At 42.9% G+C, this 22,381-nt stretch overlaps 1 protein-coding gene across 1 annotated transcript in view; it reads left to right on the forward strand.

Annotated features, from left to right (window-relative positions):
• The first annotated feature begins 1,606 nt into the window (after positions 1-1,606).
• The window catches only part of LOC139210718 (adhesion G protein-coupled receptor A3), a 136,966-nt gene continuing 116,191 nt past the window's right edge, over positions 1,607-22,381 (forward strand). The window contains exons 1-2 of the mRNA XM_070840850.1: positions 1,607-1,936; positions 16,305-16,376. Coding sequence (XP_070696951.1) covers positions 1,719-1,936; positions 16,305-16,376 — 290 coding nt within the window. The 5' untranslated portion in view covers positions 1,607-1,718. The remainder of the gene's footprint in view (positions 1,937-16,304; positions 16,377-22,381) is intronic.

Here is a 22,381-nt window from a genome sequence, read left to right on the forward strand (position 1 = left end):
CACACACACACACACACAGGGGAAGCACCTCGCCCCGGCCCCAGGGAGCCCAACCAGCCAGCTGTCTCAGCTTCTGTCTCCCCGGGGTGAGACGCTGCTTTACACACAGGATCCACCATCAACGGACACGATTGGTGTCACTTGATCCACTCTGTGAGCTGCTCGAACTCTCCATCCTCTGATAAGAACACGTGAAACATGCGAGACAGCGAGGCCTCATATGTCTGTTCCTGAGGGTCATCCAGTGATTGGGACCCGAATGGCTTTCATTGACACAGAACAGCATTAATGAAAGCTGAAACTATATTTGTGTTTCAGTGTATTTACATCTCTCAATCAAGAACAGAGACATTTCCAAGATAAAGGTCATTTTTGAAAGCTGTTAAGTTCGGCTGTAGAGAAGCAAGCTGTTAATCATCTCCATCCGTCCAGCATTGTGTTACTGTATCAATCTGGTCACTTTCCAGCTCATATTCTTTATTTATTGCCATCATTTCAATGAATGTCAGGTTTACAAGTGTGCTCATAAAGTGCTCCACGCCTGCATCAGCTTCAGAGCAAAAGAGAGCGATATGGATCTGTATACATTAACAGGACACCACAGTTTACCATCAAACTTTTTTGTTATTGTGGTATTATTTCATTAATTACTTGCACGGCTTCTTACAGAGCTCTTTTGGGAGGTTCTGGTGATTCAGAAGTGATTCACAGTTTAGATCATTTTCAGTTTGTGTACAGGCCTCAGAAAACAGATACAAACAGTCCCTTTGCAGCTGTCCCCCCAGTAAATAAGGATAATAAAACAAACAGCAACACTTTTCATCAGACACTGTAAATGTTTGTGTCTGAGAAATCCTGCCTGACACACATGCAGCGGACACTGCTGCAGATCCCAGAGCGGGGCCCAGGGACCTCCGGGGACCCTTGGAGGTGGCAGAGTGGAGAAATAGTTTAATTTCATAGTTATTTCATGTGGCTGATGTTTGGATCCGGTGATTTACTCCCCTTTCACTGCTGCTGCCTCTTTCTAATGAAATGGATGTGGACGGAATAGAAGGAGACGGTCTTCTTTATTGTGATGTCATGAAAGCAGATGTGTGTGTCCTCGTGTATATGTTGGAGATGTGAAAAGTTTTGAAGCCCACGCTGGAGTCTGTCAGCTCTCGTCGGGGAGGGACTTTCTGCTCCCTGCGCAACAAGTCCTGGGGCGCAAGGAGTGGATGATGAGAGTGAATGACAGCACGGCATGCAGTAGCTCAGACAGGAGTCTGATTTTAAGTGGATAATTAGGTACGATATTTACCTCAGCCTTCTATTTTTCATTTATGCTGCCGCTTTGAGAGGATGTGTCGCAGCAAAGTTTATCCGGACTTTGGACGCGCGCCGTTGGAAGTTTTCCCTACACATGCCGCCGCACACAAAAGAGTTTGGAGGACTTATTATAACACAGAACGGCAAACATGCGGCGCTTCACGCTCCTGATGCTCTTCTCTTCTCTTCTCTCGGGTTTAATCGCAAGAGCCGCGCTGAAAGTGAAAGTTTCCAGTTGTCGGGGACGCAGCCGGTGACCGGCGGGGCACGAGAGATCTGCGCTGCAGCTCGACCACGAGCCGTGCTTTAATGTCACGGAAGGCGACGTGAAATGGTTCCCACTTGTCACAGGAGCTGGGAGGATATAACTTGAGAGGAGCGTGCGTTTAAAACGAGCCCAGTCCACCATGAGGGCGCTGAGCTTACTGTGCGTAATCGTCGGGCTGTGGGAGTCGAGCCTGAGCAACAGAAACTGTCCTGACCTGATCGTTGACAGCTGTCACTGCTCGGCGGAGAGGTCCAAGGAGCTGAGCAGGCAGCACGTCCGAGTCAAAGTGGTGTGTGATGATGTGGACTTGATGGACACCCTGCAGCCCAGCTTCCTACCCAACAGAACTGTCTCCCTGTGAGTAGGCTTCATTACCGGCTCCACATCACTGCCAACACCCTGTGCCTCAGCGGGCCAATCAGCAGGGCTAAATGTGACCCGAGCAAATATTTGGCAAAAGTATAGATTTTCATTTTGCTGTGAATCAGGTTATTATTTGATCTGGACTTAATGAGAGAAATAATAATAGTGACAAGTCCCAGGTTTATTTTTTTTTTCTGAAATTGGCTCACTGTCAAGGATGGCACTTTTCTGGGGGCCTCCACAGCTCTCTAAAGGGCCCCCTGGAGATCCTTAAATCCCAGTTAGGGGAACTGAATTCATGGGCAAGAACGTTAAGTGTTATAAATCGATTCCACAAGGTTAAACAGCTTTGGCACAATTCGTCAGTCGGTTCTTTTTAAAAATGACTTCTGGGAGAACACCACACAAATGAGAGAAATCAGTAATCTGCAGCCTTTATTTCATAGAGTATTGTCCTACAGAAATACTACAGGTACATATTGATACCCATAGATTAAAACAATCACTCTATGGGTTTTAAACTCTACTGCACTTCCACTATTATAGAGGTACTGCAATGATAGAATAATAGCAAGGAAATAAACGGATGAACACTGATGTCATTGAAAATCTGGCTGCCACCATTCTGTTTCATCGTTTCATAACATTACAGAGCATCACACAGAACATCAAAGATACTGAGTCAATATAATTTATCCCTTTCTATTAGACCTGAAACAGGTCTCTGCTAACTGATTACTTGTTTAATCAAACACACATTCTGTGCATAAAGGTGAAGAAAAAGTTGAAATGCTTCCAAGGGGAAAGTGTGGTGAAGGCAGCCTTTCCCACGTTCAGCAGTTACCAGCAGGGCATCGAGAGTTAGCCGGTCCAGACCTGCTCCGATGAACGGCAGTTTTAAATTTAAGACGAGGTGTAATATACTGAGGAGGTTTTAGTGGGAGACATTTATAAACTAAAATGATAGTGTGTAGTTCTCTTCTTGCTACTGGTGGAGTGAGGACCAGCTTATTTATAGCACACAGTGATGAGTATGATATTTATCTTGCAGTCATACTGTCTACTCTGTAAGATAGTTGGCTGCAGCAGCAAATCCTTGTAAAGTCCTGCTCTTATTACTGAATCGCTGATTGAAATTGAAACGTATCCCTCAGAGTGCTCCCGGCCCCTCGGTGATACCCTGGACCCACATCGTTAGACCCACGCTGCCGCTCTGGAAGCTCACCTGCCTTGAGTTGTTATCTTCGCCACCTCCTCATAAATCTTTCGCCTTTCCCCACGCTCTTTAGGGATATCATTTGCATTGTATTCAAAGTTATTCAAACACAGATTTTGCACTTTGATGGGCAGAAACCTCCCTTAGTATTCATCTGCGCCTCTCTTGTAGATGAAATAGCACTTCAGGCACTCGAGGGGTTGATAACTTTCCCCACACGTTCCTCCTCTCTCTGCAGGTGCGCAGATCGACTGCTAGATTAATTGACTGTTTTATTCTTGGAAACTTGACGTCTGCCTGCAGAGTGTAAAAGCAAATACTAAATGTAAAGGCCCTTGACAAGTTACAGCCGACCGCTCATTCTGAACTAAGAGCGCAGTTGATTAATGGTAGCACTTTGCTTACTGCAATTTATTTGGAGTGGTGTGTTGCTACCGTGTAGGCAGGGGCGCTTTTGTTCCTTTATGTGCAGAATGGTTAAAGGCTTTGTTTTGTTTCTAACATTCATCAAAGTGGGAATGTTTTGTAGCTCACAGGTACTAACGAAGTTAGATTTCTAAAGTGGTCTACATAGATAGATAACATTAAGACTGGAGGTTTTGCTTTAAAATACACAGTGCTGTAAGCATCAAACTGACTGGATGTGCATCTCTCTCACATAACGGCACCTTTTCCTACGTTCAGCGAAGAAACCTGAGGAGGTGTGTGTGTGTGTGCGCCGTGTTATGATAAGTCCAGCACAAATCGCTCAGTCCTGTTCCTTGGTGAACTAAATCTTGCAGCCGAGCTCCAGCCGGCCAGGAAGCAGTTTTCCTGCGTTAGGAAATGTGACCTTTGTCAGGCTGAAGTGGCCTCCCTGCTCGCTCTTTTGTTTGGATGTGCTGTGCAAATAAACAGATATATCAGGGGAAGTATGCACATACCGAACTCTCCCTGTACGCTGCCCGACAAATCTCCCTAATGTCTCCCCGCGCGCTTTCTTCATTTTCTCCTGATCTCACCACCTACATAGACTGTGAACTCCATCAAGGCCATTTCCTCAATGACAAACTCGAGCAGAGTGTGCCGCGTTCAAGTACACTAACCCACATCCAAATGCCAGCTCTAATTAAAGGCACAGATTGGGCTTTGTTGCTTTTCTTTTCACCTTTTATTATTGTATCCATAAAATGTTTATAAGGAACAAATCCTGCCACATTGCAGCCCCAAGAAAAACAACTCAGCAAGCAAATGACAGAATTAGCATAAAGAAGAGAGATGACAATGACCTGTATGCAAGAGTGTGTCAATAACTCTCTGTGCAGCACACCTCTCTGCGGGGGGAGGGGTAAGGAGCTTGGAGCTTGGCCTGACAGCTCTGTTGACCTTGGGACCTATCTGGTGTAATGGTTTCAGCGCTGCCGAGCAGCAGAGGCACTGCCTCTCTGCAGAGACTAGCAGCTGAAATTGTAGCCGACACCTGTCTCAGGCAGTGCTCTAACAGGAGGACTCAGCGCCTGTCCAAAGGAGAGGAGGGGCGCATTGTGGAAGAGACAAGGGGATAGAGTGAAGACGGGGATAGACATGGAGAGGCAGTGAAAGAGCCATTAGAGGAATAGAGGGAGAGACGGAGAGGACGCTGGGAAAGCGGGGATGGGATGTGTTTGGTTAAACGTCACTTGATAGCCGAGACTGAGGCTGATTGAGACGATGTGACAGAATGTTTGGACGGGGAGGAGCTCGTCACACAGTAACAGCTGAGTGTAACTGAGCGCCCGGGTCTCTTCACTGCTGGAACTGCATGCACAGAGATACACACTGTGCACTTACATAACTGGAAACTTATTATATTCTTACAAAGTTTTACAACTGCTGTTATTTTCTCTCCTACCCAGCTGTTGTGCTGCAGCCAGACCCGGTTGTCTTCTCACACATTTCTTACCTGCTGAGGGTAACTAGCCTAATGTGTGGGGTTTTGACTGGACTTTAGTCTTTTGACAAAAATCTTTATTAGTTTTAGTCATTTGATTATTGTTCATTTTAGTCTTCAGATGAGCAGCTAAAACACTGGATATGATTTAAGCAGACGGCTGAAATCCAGCAATCCAACAGCCTCTGTACATGGAGGAAAGCTGACTAAAAGTAATGTTATAGCTACTATAAACATTGTATTTAGTAATGATCATACTCTCTGCAGTCTCCTATAATTTCCTAGTTTCTCTGAAGCTTTATGTGACTTTCAGCTCATTGTTTTGGTTTGATGGCTCACAACTTGCTTCTGTTTCACTCCCTCTGCTCTCTGGGTCATTTTTTGTAGCAGCAGGTTGCTGTTTTTTTTTTTTGTTTGTTTTTTTTTTTATACTAAAAAGGCCCATAAACCCACTGTACATCACCTGCTCAGCACTAAACAGCAGACAGACAAAGTTAGCATCTGGCTGGTGAACACAATGGAGCATTTCGCTGCCATAGAGCAGCATTTTGGCTGCAGCTGTTATTAGAGACCAGCGAACAAAAGAGAGCTAAAACAGAATGAATGTGGACCGACTGTTCCTCCACATCTGCTGGGTGTGTAAAGAGGCAAATATTAGCATTAAGTTTGTCATACCTACTTAATATGTCAGTGTTGTGGTCACAGCTTGTGTCTGCTGCCACCAAGTGGCCAACAAATCCCCCAGTTATTATTAGCTGCTAATGATAGCTTACCTTTTTGTAAATATCATAGTACTGGTCTGTCTGGTTTCATGGATCTTAATTGCTCTGTGTATGCATTTGATTCATTAATCTGTCAGGTAACGTTGGCTAACATCACTGGCTGAGGCAGAACGTCACTGAAACACTGAAAGATGCTGCCTGTTAGCAGCCAGATCAACTTCTCAGTAAAGAGACACCTTAAGGCAGCTGAGGATCCGTTTCTTTCAGTCAGACGCTCCAAAATGCAAGAAAATCACTGAAGAGAACTTACTTCGTTTCGTTTACTCGTCTGCATTATCGTTAAAGCTTTTAGTGATGTCATAGTTTTCATCTTCAAGGGTTACTTTTCGCTTTTAGTTTTCTTTTCCATCTAAAAAGATGAATATTTTGCATTTAGGAAATAAACCCTGGCAAACAGCCTAAAGCTAAGTTACTTTCTACTGGACTCTAACAGTTCATAACAGTTACAGCTTGCCGTCATTGACTGATCAGAATTCATAAAGAGAAATGGAGCCTAAGCATCTCTTTTCATTTAAATCTTTTTTTTTTTTTTTTGAATTAACTCAGCTGTTGCAGTAGAGATCCAACGTTTCTGACTTACTGTACTCTTCAGCTGACGAAATTGTAAGTGTTCTCTTGCTCCCTGTTCGGGAGGAGAGAAAAGTAGGGCATTTGGTCTGGGCACAACCCAAATCTGGAGGTGTTTGGCTGTGTGGGCCCTCATCATCATCACCACCATCATCCTGTGGGAGACAGACGGGAGGGGCTGTTTGCGGTGTCTAGAGGGAAGCGATCAGGACGGGGCAGTAGCTCGCTCCAAACCACTACAACAACATGTCAGTCACCGTGCCAGTGTAGAGAAGGACCCAGGAGACACCGCAGGAAGCACAGCTGTAAAACAGCTGCTGCGTTGTAGGTGGACAGTCTGTCATAGTTTTCTTTACGTTTACCCTGTAACGTGATCAAAGGAGTCACGGGTTAGTATTGATCTGTGTGCGTCTTCGTGATCAGACATGTAAGAACACAATACATTTTCTTGTTTCAACTTCTAAAATGGCTTTCTGCGCACTCTCCTATTCTTTTGTATCGCTATAAATATAATTCTGTGTATTCTTCTCTCCCCTCCTCTCTTATTCACTCCCTCCCTGTTATTTTCCCTCGCTGTTATTCCTTTGGGGCGTTTTTCTCGTCTGCCGAGGTGCTGTTTGTGCTCTACCCTCTTCAGAGTTCTGAGTACTTCTACATGAATATTTCATTGATGTGCACACATAGCCCGTCCATATTCTCCTGTGCATTACCTCACGGGCAAAGCCTGCGAGCGCACACAGCATCAAGATGTTCCGAGCGTAAAATGCCTTAAATGACATGTCACATGTATACATAGAGAGCTGGCTGTTAATCTGGAGAGACGTGACCAAAGTGACCCTGATAATAAATGTTGTATCTAACATCTCACGGTGCGAGGAGTCATGCCAATCATTCTCATTCTCCCTCCGTCCCTCTGCTTATCTCCAGTGATATGGAAGATTTTTTTTTTTTAAAAGAAGCAAAAGGTTCATCTTTAGATGAGTGCACTCTCCAATATCAGTCGTCTAAGCCCAAGATGGTGTAATACTTTCAGATCCCCAGCACTTTCCCCTGTGCGATCGCTAAAGCCAAGAACATTTGCCCTTGCGTTATACATGTGCGTACCGCGAGGTCAGGGCCAGTCCGTGATGTGGCTGCACGTTGGAAACTGCCAGTCTTCTTAATAAGTAGCTATTGATTAATCTCTCTGCCAGCAAAGGGTTAGTGTTTTGTCAAGGTTTCTTCCAGGCCTCTGCGAATGTGTATTGATACATCACTCAGAGATGGTGCAGGTCTGCTGGCCTTCAGATTGGCTGTCTGAAAAGCTCTGTAACTACCGTTCATGTGGTGCGCTTTACAGAAACAGCTGATCAGTTTTGCTTTAGACAATAATGATTCACTGATAGAGAGTTCATGACCGCTGGGGGAGAGAGGAGTCGGTAAATTGTGCTATAACCTTGAAAAACCAAGAATGTGTCGAGACGCAGACTTACCATCTAAAAAATATTAGGTAAAGAGAAATAATGTGTCTGCCAAGGATACTTCTCTGCTTTGCTATCCCTGCCTCCTCCCTACACTGCTGGGTAAATACTAAAGTTACTTAAAGGGTCATAAATTTGGGAGCGCAGAGGAGGCCAATGAAGAAGCTAGCTGTCTTTTGCCCGTTTCCTGACTCATTGTAAAACAAGGTGATTAAAAGCCTGATGTGTGTTGCGTCTGTTGCAGGGTGTGATCACAGTGGGAAGCATATTAACTCTCCTGCCTGTCTCGCAGGAGCCTTGGAAGGGCCTTGGAAGGCCTTTGTCCAGGCTTTGTGCTGCTGCCTGTGCACGTGGCTGTCTCTGTGTGTGTGTGTGTGTGTGTGTGTGTGTGTGTGTGTGTGTGCACGCTGTACTGTGTGTGGATCAGGGAGTCTCCGAGCATGATTACGGCTGTGTAGGTAGACCTTGTAATGTTTCAGCCTGCATATTTGTTGCTCAACACGCACCTCATCCACATGTTGCTAATCTCAGTCAGTGCAAGTCATTGACGTTAATGTTGTTTCGTCACATTGTGGCGCTGGATTGTAAGTAGTTATAGGTGGCTGTAGGGTTGCATTACAGCCAAAGATTCCTTTAATGTGCCTCACGTAGCATTTTAAACGTCTGCCTCACATGTCATCATTAATTCATCATTAATGATTCATGCTCTTGCTTGTTGAAACCACCTTTGAATCCCTCATCAAATCACTTAAGGTTTCAACATTTGGACTAGCTAATGTTTTTCTAAACTCAACTCGGTGAGGTGAGATCTGAAATCAGTGAAATGTTGTTAGCTGAGACGATGCTATGAGCCAAAAATATTTTTGCAGCCTGCTAGCTACAACCTGAAACTGAGATCAGCCGCTTGAGATATGAAATGTCGACTGAAGGATTGTGACACGCTGAAATAGTACACTCCACATACCCCCTGATGCAGAGTTATTTAGTTGTGAACATAAAATATTACAGTAATATAAGTGTCAGCGCTAACTAGAAGATCCCGAGTACATAAGCGTGTGAGTGTATAACACGTAGAGCACTGGTGTGGCGTTGGGTGAACTGGCTCACAGGCCGTGCTACTTTTTTCCTACATTCTTCTTGGCTAATAATAATAATAAAAAAAAAAAAAAAAAAAAGCTGAAGTGATAAAATGTTCGATAAGGGATTCATTAGCGACATAGCTTAAGGATTCTGGGTGTTTTGCCAACCGGGATCTAACATAAAACCAGCTATTGGCCCCCAGCACTGTATGCAGAACTACATGTCCCACATGCCCACTTGCTTCCTGGCAAGAGAGGGAAGGTGCTGCTTCTCCCTGTTTCACCATTTTGACATCAAGTAGAGCTCTTTCCGTGCCGTGACGACACTCAGTAATGTCTTTTATGAGCGTATTAATGTTTTTTAGTGTTAATTCCAGCTAACTTAACACTTTGACATCTTTAGCGTCAAAATATTCACGCCATTTCTAGCCAAGCCGGAAACAAGTGACACAAACTACGCAGAGTGAGGCATGTCACTCAGAAATTCTACTTGATTCAATTGTGAAGGGTGGTTTCACAGACCATGTGATGCTCTGTTAATACGTCCATCTGTAGGTAACCTCTGAAGCAGCGTCTGGTTCCCGTCCAAGGTCAATGTTAGTAGATATGAAATATGTTATTTTGGTTAGCTGTGTCTAGTAACTCGATCTTCTAGAATAACAGAAGGGTTTTGACTGTTTGAAGAAAAGTGGCTTGAAACCTTGAGGCCAGCGGATCTGAATGTTTGTAATAGTTCACATTGTGATCTTTACTCCACTTGGTCCTCATGATTGGTGTGCTGAATGGCGTCTGTTGAAGCTATTTTTGAGTCCGTTCTCCTGTAATAATATAGTTGGACGTCTCTGGTGCATGGCAGACAGACGACTTTTTAGTTGGACCTCACAGAAATATCCCAGCTGTGGTGTGGACGGGGAGTGAAAGCCAGAGCTCCTGTTTTAGGGAAGATATATTGATATGAATCTCTCTCGCTGTGTTTAATCACTCATATTATAGCCTTGCAGCCCAAGGACTGAAGTAAACTGTGACTTTGGAATTGTGAAATTTAAGCCTGCAGCTATAGATTATATTTATTGATTACATTGTCTCAAAAATGTCAGAAAATAATGAAAAATGGCCATAACAACTCCCTAAAGCTGAAGATGAAGTCTTGACCAGCCCGATTCTTTAGTTTTGAGGTACCTATGATATAAGACATAGAAATGGAGCAAATCCTCACATTTTGAGAATCTGCGACCAGCAAAGGTTTAGCATCTTAACTCGGAGAAGGACTTCATAATAATGGCGTAATTAATTAACAAAATAGTCGTGAAAAAGTCTTTAAATTTGCCAGAAGTCCAAAAATATTTTGAATTTAACTATTAAACATGTTTATTTCATATATTTGGAAGCAAAATATAATAAATTATCCAACTACATAAACTTTGCAACCTTTCAATTTTAAGTTAAAGTCACACAAGAAAATGTGCAGGAGAACTGTGCAACATTTACAAAGTCTGAACTTGTGGTCAGACGTCTTGAGTGGATGCTCCGCACATCTGGCAGTGGCTGGCACTGAGACACGGTGGGCAATAACATAAACCATTCGCTGCAGCCCACAGAGACAATACTGAATCCGTGCACTCTCCCCTCGGGACATGACAGAATTGATAATGTACATACAGAGTTGGACGGATGCTCCAGAAGTTTGTCATGGGCTGTTTACATAATGTTCAATTCTGTTTTTCCTGTAGTTTCCTGGATGTTACGCAGAAGCCTGAGATAGGCATGCAGAGGTCGGCAAGCAGACGCGCACGCACACACACACACACACACACACACACACACACACACACACACACACACACACACACACACACACACACAGAAACACACACTTTACAGCACAGGACAGGACACGCTTGAGTTTGCACAAACAGGGGCAGCCTGTCCCTGAGTGGGACGTCCGTCCGCAGAGGGAGGTGCAGCGGTCTGGGGAACAGAAGGGAGACGTGGGACAAAACACAGTGACAGCATTGGTATCCCATGATCTCAGTGCTGACTACCTCCACTTCATCCCTCCATATGTGGCTTTAAAAAAGAGCTGCTGCAGTTTTTCACAACTTGAAGTGATGCTGTTTTAGAATAAGGCTGGAAAGAAAAGCTGAAACTTTTAGGAGGACTTATCATTATTTCTTTTTCAATAAATCTGTGTGTGAAATATTGTGAAATTGACCTGTTTAGTCTTCCGAGCAGTTTCTCACCATGTCCAGTTGACTCCATGCTGGCTTATATCTGCTGCAATTTTCTGCACTCAGAGAGCTTTGTGTCAAGATGAATCTAAACTGACAGAAGCTCAGTAGGATATTGATGTCTGGATCAACAACAATAAAAATCCATAAGAATTGTTGCTTACTCACTTTTGCCTCCCTAAATGGCTACTTGTAAACCCTACGGTCCATTCCCACACAGCTTAGCTCTTCTGATTGACTTGTGGGAAAAGAGAGATATTTTGTACACTGAATCTTACAGACTCCCACATGTTTGACTCCTCTTTGCTTTACCCCGCCCCTGAACGGTGGTCGTCCAATAGCAGCTGCAGCGAGCCACGACAAGGCCCGTCAAGCTTTGGATTTCTCCATTTGTACTATTTCAAACAGTAGTGTCCTAGTGTTATTTATTTTATGTGCTGCACGTGACATGTTCTTAGCTAACTATATCCACGTGAGGGGTTAGGGTGGATAAATACAGGAGTGGAACGGTCACTGCTTGGAAGACCTGGGTGCCAGTGCATTGTTAAGTGTAACAACAATGTCCTCTTTGGTTTGGAGAAGTTTACATTCTGGAAGCTGGATGCCATATTGTTTGAAATTGCAAACATTAAAGCATAAATCTATGGAGCTGAAACAGTCTCATAAGTGTTCACAAGCAAATGTCAAGGTACATAACTCATAAAACACACTGCACAAATGAATGCAGAGTGATTTCAATCTGTAAAACTGTTTTTTTTTTTATCTGTAAATTTGGTTCTATATATATATATAAATCTTTTTTTTGTATTTGCAACTTGTATATCATCACTTAGAAACGCAGACATTTTAAATGGAATGTTTGTGAATTTAAACGACTTCTCGTGTATCTTTCTGAGACACTTTCACCGTGCTGTTTGCAGGGAGCGTGTGACTCGTGAGATGTCGCACAAATATACACATAGTGATTTAGTGACGGTTTTAAATTGTAAAACGCATTGTGTTTTACAATTTATGTGACTTGACATTTGCTTGCGATTACTTACGAGACTGTTTAAACTTCAAGTAAAAATCGTAAACCGTAAAAATCTCACCATGTTACTTGTCCAACTCTAAAGTTTTGGTGTTAGCATTAGCTCACACTAGCCAGAGCTTGTAGTGAATTAAAAAGCCTGCTTTTGTTTACTTCTGTGTGAAATCGAAGACCATTTGTTTAAAAAAAAAAGACTGAATTTTATGCAGTAAATCTGCCCACATCATCACTGCGAGCTGCACATGTGCCCTGTGTGATAACAGAGAGGCTGTCAGGCGTAGCAAGGGCGAAAATCAGTAATCTCTTCTAATACTATGATATGTATCACCTTTGACATTATATGCATGTATAAGCTGCTGATTTCGTCCTGCGCATGTTCAGCTCTCTCTTTTGATGGCTGCTTTGGCCATTTTGTTCTTTGTAAAAAGTTTAACTCTGAAGTAATTCAGATATTCTGAGATGTTTCCTTTTCAGGCAGAACCAAATGTAAATACAATCTTGGATGTTGACATGAATTTGCTGACACAAGTTTGTGTCCATCTTGACCTTTCGCTGAGGGGGGGACTTCCTATTTTCAATCCTGGGTTTCCTGCCAAGACAACTGTTATCACTCTGGGGAGAGATGGGTACTTTCCCCCAAAAAATATGCAAGAGCAAGCTTGTTAAATTAAGTTTTAAAAAAAAAAAATGGTACAAAGTATAAAGTAGAAGAGTAAAAGAGTCGTTCTTCCAGAGAAAGCTTTTATACATTCTCATGAGCAAATGCTGAGTTCATTTTGTGTGAGTGTGTGTCCAGTTTACGGGTCTGTTTGTGCAGTGTGTGTGAGTCTTCGCTATGACATTTTCAGTGTATACACTTCCGCTCTGCTCCCCTAGCAGTTTGGTCAGCAATTTGCCGGTTCAGCACAATGCATTGTGGGACCTCACTGCTTAATCCTAGGGTTAAAATCGAGCATACGTTCCCTGCAGCCGTAACGAGCGCTCTGTCGTCACAGAGGATACTGGTGACACATCCCAATTACCCCTCTCTCCCCGAACCTGGCCGATCACTCCCAGAGCCTTGTTAAAAGAAGATGGGAAGGTGGTGGAGGAAGGATCTGACCTTGTGCTAATGTGTGTGTGTGTGTGTGTGTGTGTGTGTGTGTGGTCATATGCTGACAGGAGATACGCAACATCACACATGCAAAGAGGGGCTCATGCCATCAGATCACATGGGCACGCACAAGTCCACAGTGTTACAGACACAGAGCAGCCCTGCAGCGGATGATTTAAGAGCTGGCTGGAGCAATCAATATTTTAGCAGATATGAAATCCAGAAACGCCATCCAAGGTGTATTTAAAATGATGTGAATCTGGGCTGTAGTATAAGCGCCATATAAATCATCAGCCACTCACCCTTTTGTACTGTAGCTTAACAGCTGTGTGACATTCTGTGCGCACAGGTGCGTGTGAGGAGTGGGAAAGGAGGGTTTTAGAAGGTTTTACCAAGTGGAACTTTTCAGCAACTGAGAAAAATAGTTTTGGACATCAGTGGCTGTCAAGTTCAATATCTGCTTAAACCACAAATATTTGTTTTCACCTTCACAATACCACCACTACTACCACTTCCAATTACTGACATATAAACGAAAAGGAAAATAAGGAAATAAAGTATTTTTATCCAAACCCTGAGCAGTTGAAAGCAGTTGTTAGCATGCTGCATGTTTCATATCTGAGGTAATTAAATATCGAGTTGCATTGACTATTGAGTCTGCAACAATCACAGTTAAATCTGCATAAATTGATTTTTTTTTTCTCTATTTGGGGAACTGCAACAAGCTGTAACCACAAACCTGACATGTTTTGATCAAACTGAGGCAGCAGATATGTTGTCTATTTACACGTCCAGCAGATATGAACCAACAATAGCATTCAGTTTTAGTAGTGTTTCTTGCTCCACCACAGATTCAACTCTGCTTTTAGCTCTGCTTCAGTGTCCACCATCTGTTTAGTTGCTAAATGCACTGATATCTTTACCAGCCTGTCAGTGTTTGATGCTGGGCTACGTACAGTAGGTTTTTATTGCTTTCTGCTGAACATGCTGATGAGAGTGGTCAGGCTGAAGAAAAACAGCAAAGCTGTGGGTTGTGAAGCCAAAACAATGCATAAAAAGTCACTAAGTGAGAAGAACTGCAAAGTCAGATATAGCTCTGTGGGGTTTTCACTAGGAGCAGCACCTTTCACATTACTCATAGTCAACCGGTCCATTGTTGATGTGAAAATACTGAGTCGTGCAGCTTTAAAGTTTGAAAAACCTTAGATGTTATTTATGCGCTGGTATTATGAAGGCTTTCAAAATGCCATGCTCAGGTAATCTGCTTTAGCACTGCCGGTGTGGTTTGATCAGATTTGATTGACGGCAGGACGGCAACGAGAGAAGCAATCCTATAACCATATTCACATTTTGACTGAAACATTTTCTAAATACTGATTAGTGCAGAAAAATGTGTGCCGTCACCTATTTCTAGCTGAACGCCACACTCCAAACCAATGAGGAAGAAACACATAAAACAGGTCCTGGTCCAACTGGTCCAACTTTGGACCAGTTACACTTGTATCCAATATTGGACCAGACCATCCATTTGACCAGAACACAACATCTTAAGAAAATACTCCTGGTAAATTCATGGAGGACGCTGTCACCCATAGTGAAAGGCTGATTTAGACTCAGAGCCTTTGAACTTTGGCTAATTTATGAGCACAATGAAAATCTACTTGTTTCTATTGTGTATCATCATATCTATTATTTACCTCATTTATTATTTTGAATTGCTTGAAAATGATTAAACTTCTCCTCACCTTCCTATAACCACACAGAAACATTTCTTAAGCCTCATGGTGTGCACTGCCCTACCTATACTGTCCTGTTGTATCAGTGTGTCACCAGCAGTAACTGGCTCTAAGCTTCTCACGCCTTAGTGTGGCCAGGTTATGCTGGACAAGCATAGCGGAAGTTATTAGCAGGGTGGATGAGTCGACCTGAGGAGTCTGAAATGCCTCTTGCATTCGAGCAGCAGGTAACACAGGTCTTATGCGGTCTAACAGGTCACTGTGGGATTTTCTCTCCTTGCATAACACCGGACTGTACTGTATGTGCTGCAGTCTGGGTGTCTGTTTTGGTGTTGTTACGCTTCCTGTCCAGTTCACATTTCTTCAAGATTTAGGTTAGGTTAGTGATTAAAGGTACCTCCAGAGTGCTGAGGATTAAGGGAGTTGGTGTAAGACAGACCTCACAAGTACAGTGATATAAGTGTGTGTGTGTTTTCACTCTGATGTGTGAGGGATTGGGGGAAAGCTCAAGTCCCAAGGCCCTGTGAGTTTGTGCTGAATAATGTGACAAGATTGTGTGTGTGTGTGTGTGTGTGTGTGTGTGTGTGTGTGTGTGTGTGTGTGTGTGTGTGTGTGTGTGCCTTTGTGCCTGCCAGTAACACACTCGCGGCGAGAAGTCCTGTCGAAGCACTCCTCTTTTTTTTTTCTTGCCAGACAAATGCATCACTTGAAGAACACATACTTTTTCATTTCACTGTTCAGAACACACATAATTCATTCAGAAAAGAAAAGAAGGGAAACATAGTGACGTCTGTCAGTGAAATAATCGAAATGGAGGCCCTGCATCACCTCTGAATATTAATTCATCGGTTAAACATCCCCGTGGTGCATTTCATTGATTTGTTTGCAGTTGTAAAGTGAGCAATGGATGATTGAATTGTGCTGAAGCGGCGTTTCTCGAAGCTTTTCTATTAGGCCGATATTTTGACATGGAGGAGTGGAGGACGGGGTGGGTTGGATCATTACCCGTCTTAACCACAAACGGCCATAAACAAGACAGAGACGTGGTCGGGATGAGTAATTTACAGCCATAATCTCATCAGACATAAATCCTTATCTCATGCCAACATATTGACAGTCAGAGGATAAACAATTTATCAGCCATTTGAATAACTAATTTATTGCGGCTTTATTTTTGTGAGATTTACACGTGTAACCCCCTTCTCTCTCTCTCTGTATTCTCACCTCGTCTTCTCACCCGCCTATGTTTTGCCCCCAAACAGGAACCTCAGTAACAACAAGATCTCCCTGCTAAGGAATGGCTCCTTCTATGGCTTGGCTGCGCTGGAAAAACTGTGAGTACTTAAATCAAGCTCTTGTTGCTGTTTTGCCCTCCCCAGAGTCCTAATAGCTGTCATCACAGAGCCGTATTGCTCTTTAGCAGGGGGAAGACAAGAAGGGGCGACACGATGGGATTTAGGAGATCCTTGTCGAGGGGGGTTCACCCTGCAGGAGCCTTGCCAGTAGTTTTCACCTTTCAGATCTTGTGCTTAACCTCAGTTGCCACAGTAAATGTTCTAAAAGGGGTAATATATAGCATCATACAAAGGCCTAATGCAGTGCAGAGCAGGCAGCTCTGACAGATGGACTGACTGCACAGAGTCCATGCCGATGAGCTCCACATGATGCACAATGTCCCGGAGGGCCGTATGCGTGCCGCCTGATGATGAGCTCTAAAAAGGCTGTCCTGGCTCGTCCCACTTGCCCTCCGAAGCCAACTATTGATTGCTTTCTCCTCCGTCCAGCCCAGTGATCACTGCTTTTATACCTGCCGGTGACATTGACAGTGGCTGATGACGAGGAAATCAGAGAGGGTCTGAAATCACACGGGCTTGATAACTCCCTCCCTCTCAGTCAATCATCCTCACATATATGCATGCACACTCTCGCTGAGCACACACATTAAGTTCTCACACACACACGAGCTACATCAGCGACTGCTCTGAATATTATTACAGTCAGTCGGCCCCTGTCTCCCTTGACTGCTTGACAGTTAAATTCAGATCAGAATAATGTCAGTGGAATAATTCTGCCCCTCTTCCTCTTCTTTTTGGGTGGCTGGGTCGTTAGTTGACCTACAGGATGATGTCACCTGTCTCCCCCGGGCTCTATTAGTGCTATTAAACCTTTCCACCCTCCAGCTCCAGAGTGAAGGAGAGACGATTGTGAGGCTTTTAAGGACACTCAGCCAAAGGTTTGCTGAGGCTGACCTCCCGAAGCAGCAGTTGGGGTGCACTGCCCCTCCCCTCACCTTACTCTCTGGGTACAGCCCGACTGTCCGTCCTGCCACGTGTAGCTTTTGGCAGAGTTATGTCCGTTTCTAGCAGTTGGTGCCAAGCCAGGTAGCCTCAGTGAGTTGAAAGTGGCGGCCAGCTGTTCCCTCGTCTGGCCAGGCAGACTGACTGCCTGCCTGCCCGGCTGTCTGACTGCCTGGATCTGAGGGTTGTGCTGAATTGGCAGCTGATTGACAAGCTAATAATGCATGTGTATGTGTTTGTCACACACTGCTGCAGCTGTGGACCTTTGGGGTAGGAGTGGGAACACACTGATCCTCAGAGTAAGTTTTTCCTCGTATGAAATGGAAATTAAATTAGAAAAAAAATAGGTTCGGTTCATTAAAGGGTCAGTTTGCCCAAATTACGCTGAATATTTTCTTATCATGATGATGAGCAGCTGATGCTGATTTCCACCCAAGTTTACTTTCACAGAGCTGCTGAGTGTAGACTCTTCTGTAAAAGTAACTTTTGAATGCTCTGAGCGTTGTTTCCATTGTTCTCAAAGCAGAACAAATCAATATAATCTACATGGCTGGATACTACCAGTACATTGCAGGTATACTGTTTACAGTGTTCACCGTATTGCGTGTTAACATGTTTACAATTGCTTTTGACAATCACAAACAAATGACATTTTTTACATGATGAAAATGACCCTGATGACATCAACAGGAGTTTTAAGACGCTCTGCACTTTCATTCATCCCCATTATATTGTCATTGGGGAAGAAATCACAGAGGCTGGTGCTTAAAAACATTCTAATCACAGCTCAGAGGGTAAAAAGCTGGAAGTCCGTTATTATGTCGCTTTTTTTTTAGCGCTGCAACTTCTCAAAACTCATAAGTTATATATAGTATACTACTTTAATCAACTGTAATGTTATCATTATCACTGCATTCAAGTCCAGCACATCAGCAGCTCCACAAATCCCCCAAGGAGAACACTTTCAATGTGATTTGCCTCTTCAGCCCCGATAGTGTCCTCTTAATGGGTCCCTGTCAGTCGGATGATGGCTATCGTCCCATATGGACACAAGCCCATTACCATCAACTGGGTCCCATGGGAGCAAAGCAGGAACAAAGCCCATCACTGTTCTCTGGACACTGAATCTAGCTTTTGCTGCACCATCATGGGTTCCCACCACAGAAGCGCTCAGTGTGTGTGTGTGTGTGTGTGTGTGTAAAGAAAGTGTGTGAAACAGCATAGGCTGGCATATTTGTTTCAGTTTTCATTCTGATTAAACTGCATTGGATGTGACACTGAGCTGTGATAATGTTTTTATAGATATACTGGATTTAAAGTACATTTCATTCAGCAAAGATTCTTTTTCAGTAGAGCTTCGTACAATATCTGCACAAACCATACCATGTTGAATGAGTCGAGTAGGAAGAAATGGTGCACTGTGTTCCACTTTTCACACCGCGGGTAAAAAAAATAGAAGATTAAATGAAACAGAAGATTGATTTTGGTGTTACACAATCCAACAATTACTTCAAACAATAAAACAAAACCTCCAGCTCAGAATTATGTCTTGATATAACGATAAGGTGGATGTGTTTTCAGGTTGTCAAATGCACACACTGGTCTTGAAATAAGCTCCTACTGGCTACAAGCACACAGTGTGTTCTTACAGTAGTGGTTATTTTTATTGTTATGGCGGTGGATGTGACAGAAGCTTTATTCTCAGCATACTGTCTAAATGTTTTTTATTGAGAACAGTGGCTCTATTTTTTTAAGTCTGGTCGACCAAATGTGATTTGTCTGGCCTGAGGAATTTAGAGGCAGGCTGAGCAGACTGAGTGGACCTCGGCCCAGAGACAGTATCAGAATTCAGACTGGCATCTGGCAATTGCTCATTCTGAGAAGTAGACGTCACGGGTCCGAGGAGGCGTCCTTTAAGAAAAGTTCTGCAACTCCTGTTGTTCCCGTCATGGAGGTGACGTTTATTCAGTCTTCCTCGTGAATGTGTCTCCTTGAGGGGGTGATGGATGAGGGCGTGGCAAACCACTGAAGGACACATCCTGTGGCGGGTTATGCATAAGAATGTATGATAGGTTGACGTCCACGTCTCGGAGGACAGAGTGCAGCTGGGAAAAGCTCAATGATCTCACATGATCATAAACCAAACTGACCCTAAGGTTCAGTCAGAGGTCAGAGGTTAGTAACAGGAACAGCAGGAAAAATGAGAGCATTATTGACCTGTTGGAATCAATATGTCTTGATTGATCTTTGAATTCAAATACATGTTAGTAAGTCAATATTCTTATGGCTTGATGTCAGTGTAAAAAATAATTTGTTCTTAACTGAGCTCTATGATTATAAAAATAAAAATTAATTGTAAATTAATGTTTTTTTTGCACTGATGCTGTAATTATGAGCCCTTCCATTTTACATCCGTTACTGAAAGCGACAAAAGTACATGTTCATCAATTCTTTATTAAGAACACTCCAAAAGTACAATTATATCATCTGATTAAAATCCCAGAACATATTTCTGGCTAATTTCCATCCCTTTTAACTTGTTCACAATTAATCAATAAGTATGGTGTAATTAAGTCATATTTCTATTTAAATTAGTGCTCTGCCTCAGTGTGTGCGCTCCACTGTGGTGTTATTTCACACTAGATTGTAGTGGCTGTACTGGTATTTGTTTCCCCTGTGTACCTAAGAGAGGACACCAAGTAAGATGAAGCCTTAAATGGATCAAAGCGCAGTCTTGAAATATGAATGGTTTTATTGTTATCTTACAGGCGACCGTTGCAGGGTCACAGCTGAGGCGAAGCATGTGAGCTCCATGGGTGTAACCGATTTACTGACCAAGTTTGGAAAGACAGAAAAAAACAGACTCTTCCTCTGTTTCTCCTGTGTTTGACTTCTCTGGGCTGGTAATCACAGATTGTCTGTTATAAAAAAAAAAAAAGGTAGCTGGATGCTGCAAAGCTGATAATTGAATAGAAATATCTACAATAATAATTTCCAGTTGGGGTGTTGTGGGAGTTATATCTTGTTTTGTTTTGCTATTTGAAACAATAGCGGGAGAGCAAGAGGCCGTGCATCAAAAGCGTCTCTTGGAAGAATATTCTTCACACTCTCCTTGAACTTTTGCTTTGTACTGATAGAAATATCTCATACTGATGAAAACAGTAGTTCCAAAATAGGATACAGTTGCCGAGCTGTTACCCAAGAAAGTATCTTTTTCACAGCTCAGGGGTTCCTAGGACTGTTTTCTCCCATCTGCTGTAAAATGGCTTCTGTTGGTTTCATGCTTTAATCGTGGGCGTAGGCTGAAATGAAGGTGTCCTTTTTACTCCTTTCTGTTCCTCTAAGGCAGAAGAGAAATCTGAGAAAATCACAGCAAATATCCCTCCAAGAATAAATTGCACTCCAGCGGTGTGGGAGAGATGTATCGTTGCCTCAACTCGGTTCAGACTGTGGAAATAATTTAAGTGGCAAAGGCTCACATCTTTGACTACCTCTGTGATTTTATTTGTACTGCGAAAAAATGTGTGCAAAATATTACCAGCTTTAGATTGACATGTGTCTTTTCCAAAAAGGCTATTAGATCGTGCTATATGTCTTGCCAAGAAGGTTGGATAATTAATCACTGTATGTAATAATTACCTTATGCAAACACACAGAGAAGAAAAGTCCCTTGTCTGATACTCTGGCAGCGGTAGCTGCAAGCCTGTCACAATGCTAACACATTCAATCTGTTTAATTGGACTGAACTGTCTGACTGTCCACCTTTTTCCCCTCCTCAATGAGCTTTCAACACATATTTATTTATAATCTAGTTGGTGGTTATCCATCTCAGTGAGTGCTGTAATTCAGTGTGTGGCTAGGCTTTCCCTCAAAGTGAACCATGAATATTTAACAAGTGAATAAATGGTTTTAATAAACAGATTCCACATTAGCATCAGGATTGGTGCTAAAATATATTACACCTCGCATTAGAACCAGTGTATCTGCCTCTGTCTTGGTTTCTCCACTCAGGCTGCAACTGCTGATTAGTTTCATAATCAAGTAACGAGTGACTTTTTTTAATTAATCATTTAGTTTATAAAAAGTACAGCTACATGCTAATATCAGCACCAAATACAAATGACAGTTTAGGTAGATGGGAGAATCATGAACCTAAGTTTTGTACAAAAAAATCAGATTCCCTCTTGTTTTTGAACGAGCTCTGTCCACTTGGCCTTTTGCCTTGAAATATTAGTATTTTTTTCACTGCCATTTTCCGACTTTCCTCTTGGATGTGTGCTTACGATCTGGCACTTGGTTGCTATTGGTTGAGTGCCACATACCCGCTGCCCAGTTCAAGTTCTGAAAACAGCAAAATAAGAAAATACAGACAGAGGGCAGGGTCTTTGCAGATGCAGACACCGCCGCAACCTCTAGTGGGTAATGATTGGGGCTTACGTTGATATGAATCATACAAGTCATTGCAGTTTATCCAGAGGAGGAAATGAATGTCATTTTGAGATGGAAGCCCAAATGTGAACCAACAGTGCTAAAAGAAAAGTCAAAGAAACACAAGAGTTGGTAGGATTCATCATCTGGGAACCGTGTATGTCAGAGCCCAACATTTTGTGGCAATCTATTCAATGAATTACCAAAGTCAGTAGGATCCTCTGGGGACCATGAATTTAAAACTATACAAAATTTCATGGTGATCCTTCCGTTGCAAACATCAATCTCTAAGTGGCAATCACCAAAGTAAGACGGTTTCATCCTCAGGTAACCATGACTGTCTGCACAACATTTCTCAGAAAGCCCTTATATAGTTATTGAGATATTTCATTCTGGGGCAAAGTGGTTAGCCAGCAAATATTGAATGACTCAGCTAAAATAATTGATCAGTTATCAAAATAGTTACAGTGCATGAGTGTTTATTGATGTGGGAGTGATTATTAGCTCTCTGACATACGCGTGGGATTCTTCTCATTTACTGAAAACAAGGTGCCTTTACGCACACACATCCTGCTCTACACACCAATGTGCCACTGAGAAATATGATACAGGTT

Source organism: Pempheris klunzingeri, chromosome 12 (genome assembly GCF_042242105.1).
Source record: "Pempheris klunzingeri isolate RE-2024b chromosome 12, fPemKlu1.hap1, whole genome shotgun sequence".
Taxonomy (NCBI): domain Eukaryota; kingdom Metazoa; phylum Chordata; class Actinopteri; order Acropomatiformes; family Pempheridae; genus Pempheris; species Pempheris klunzingeri.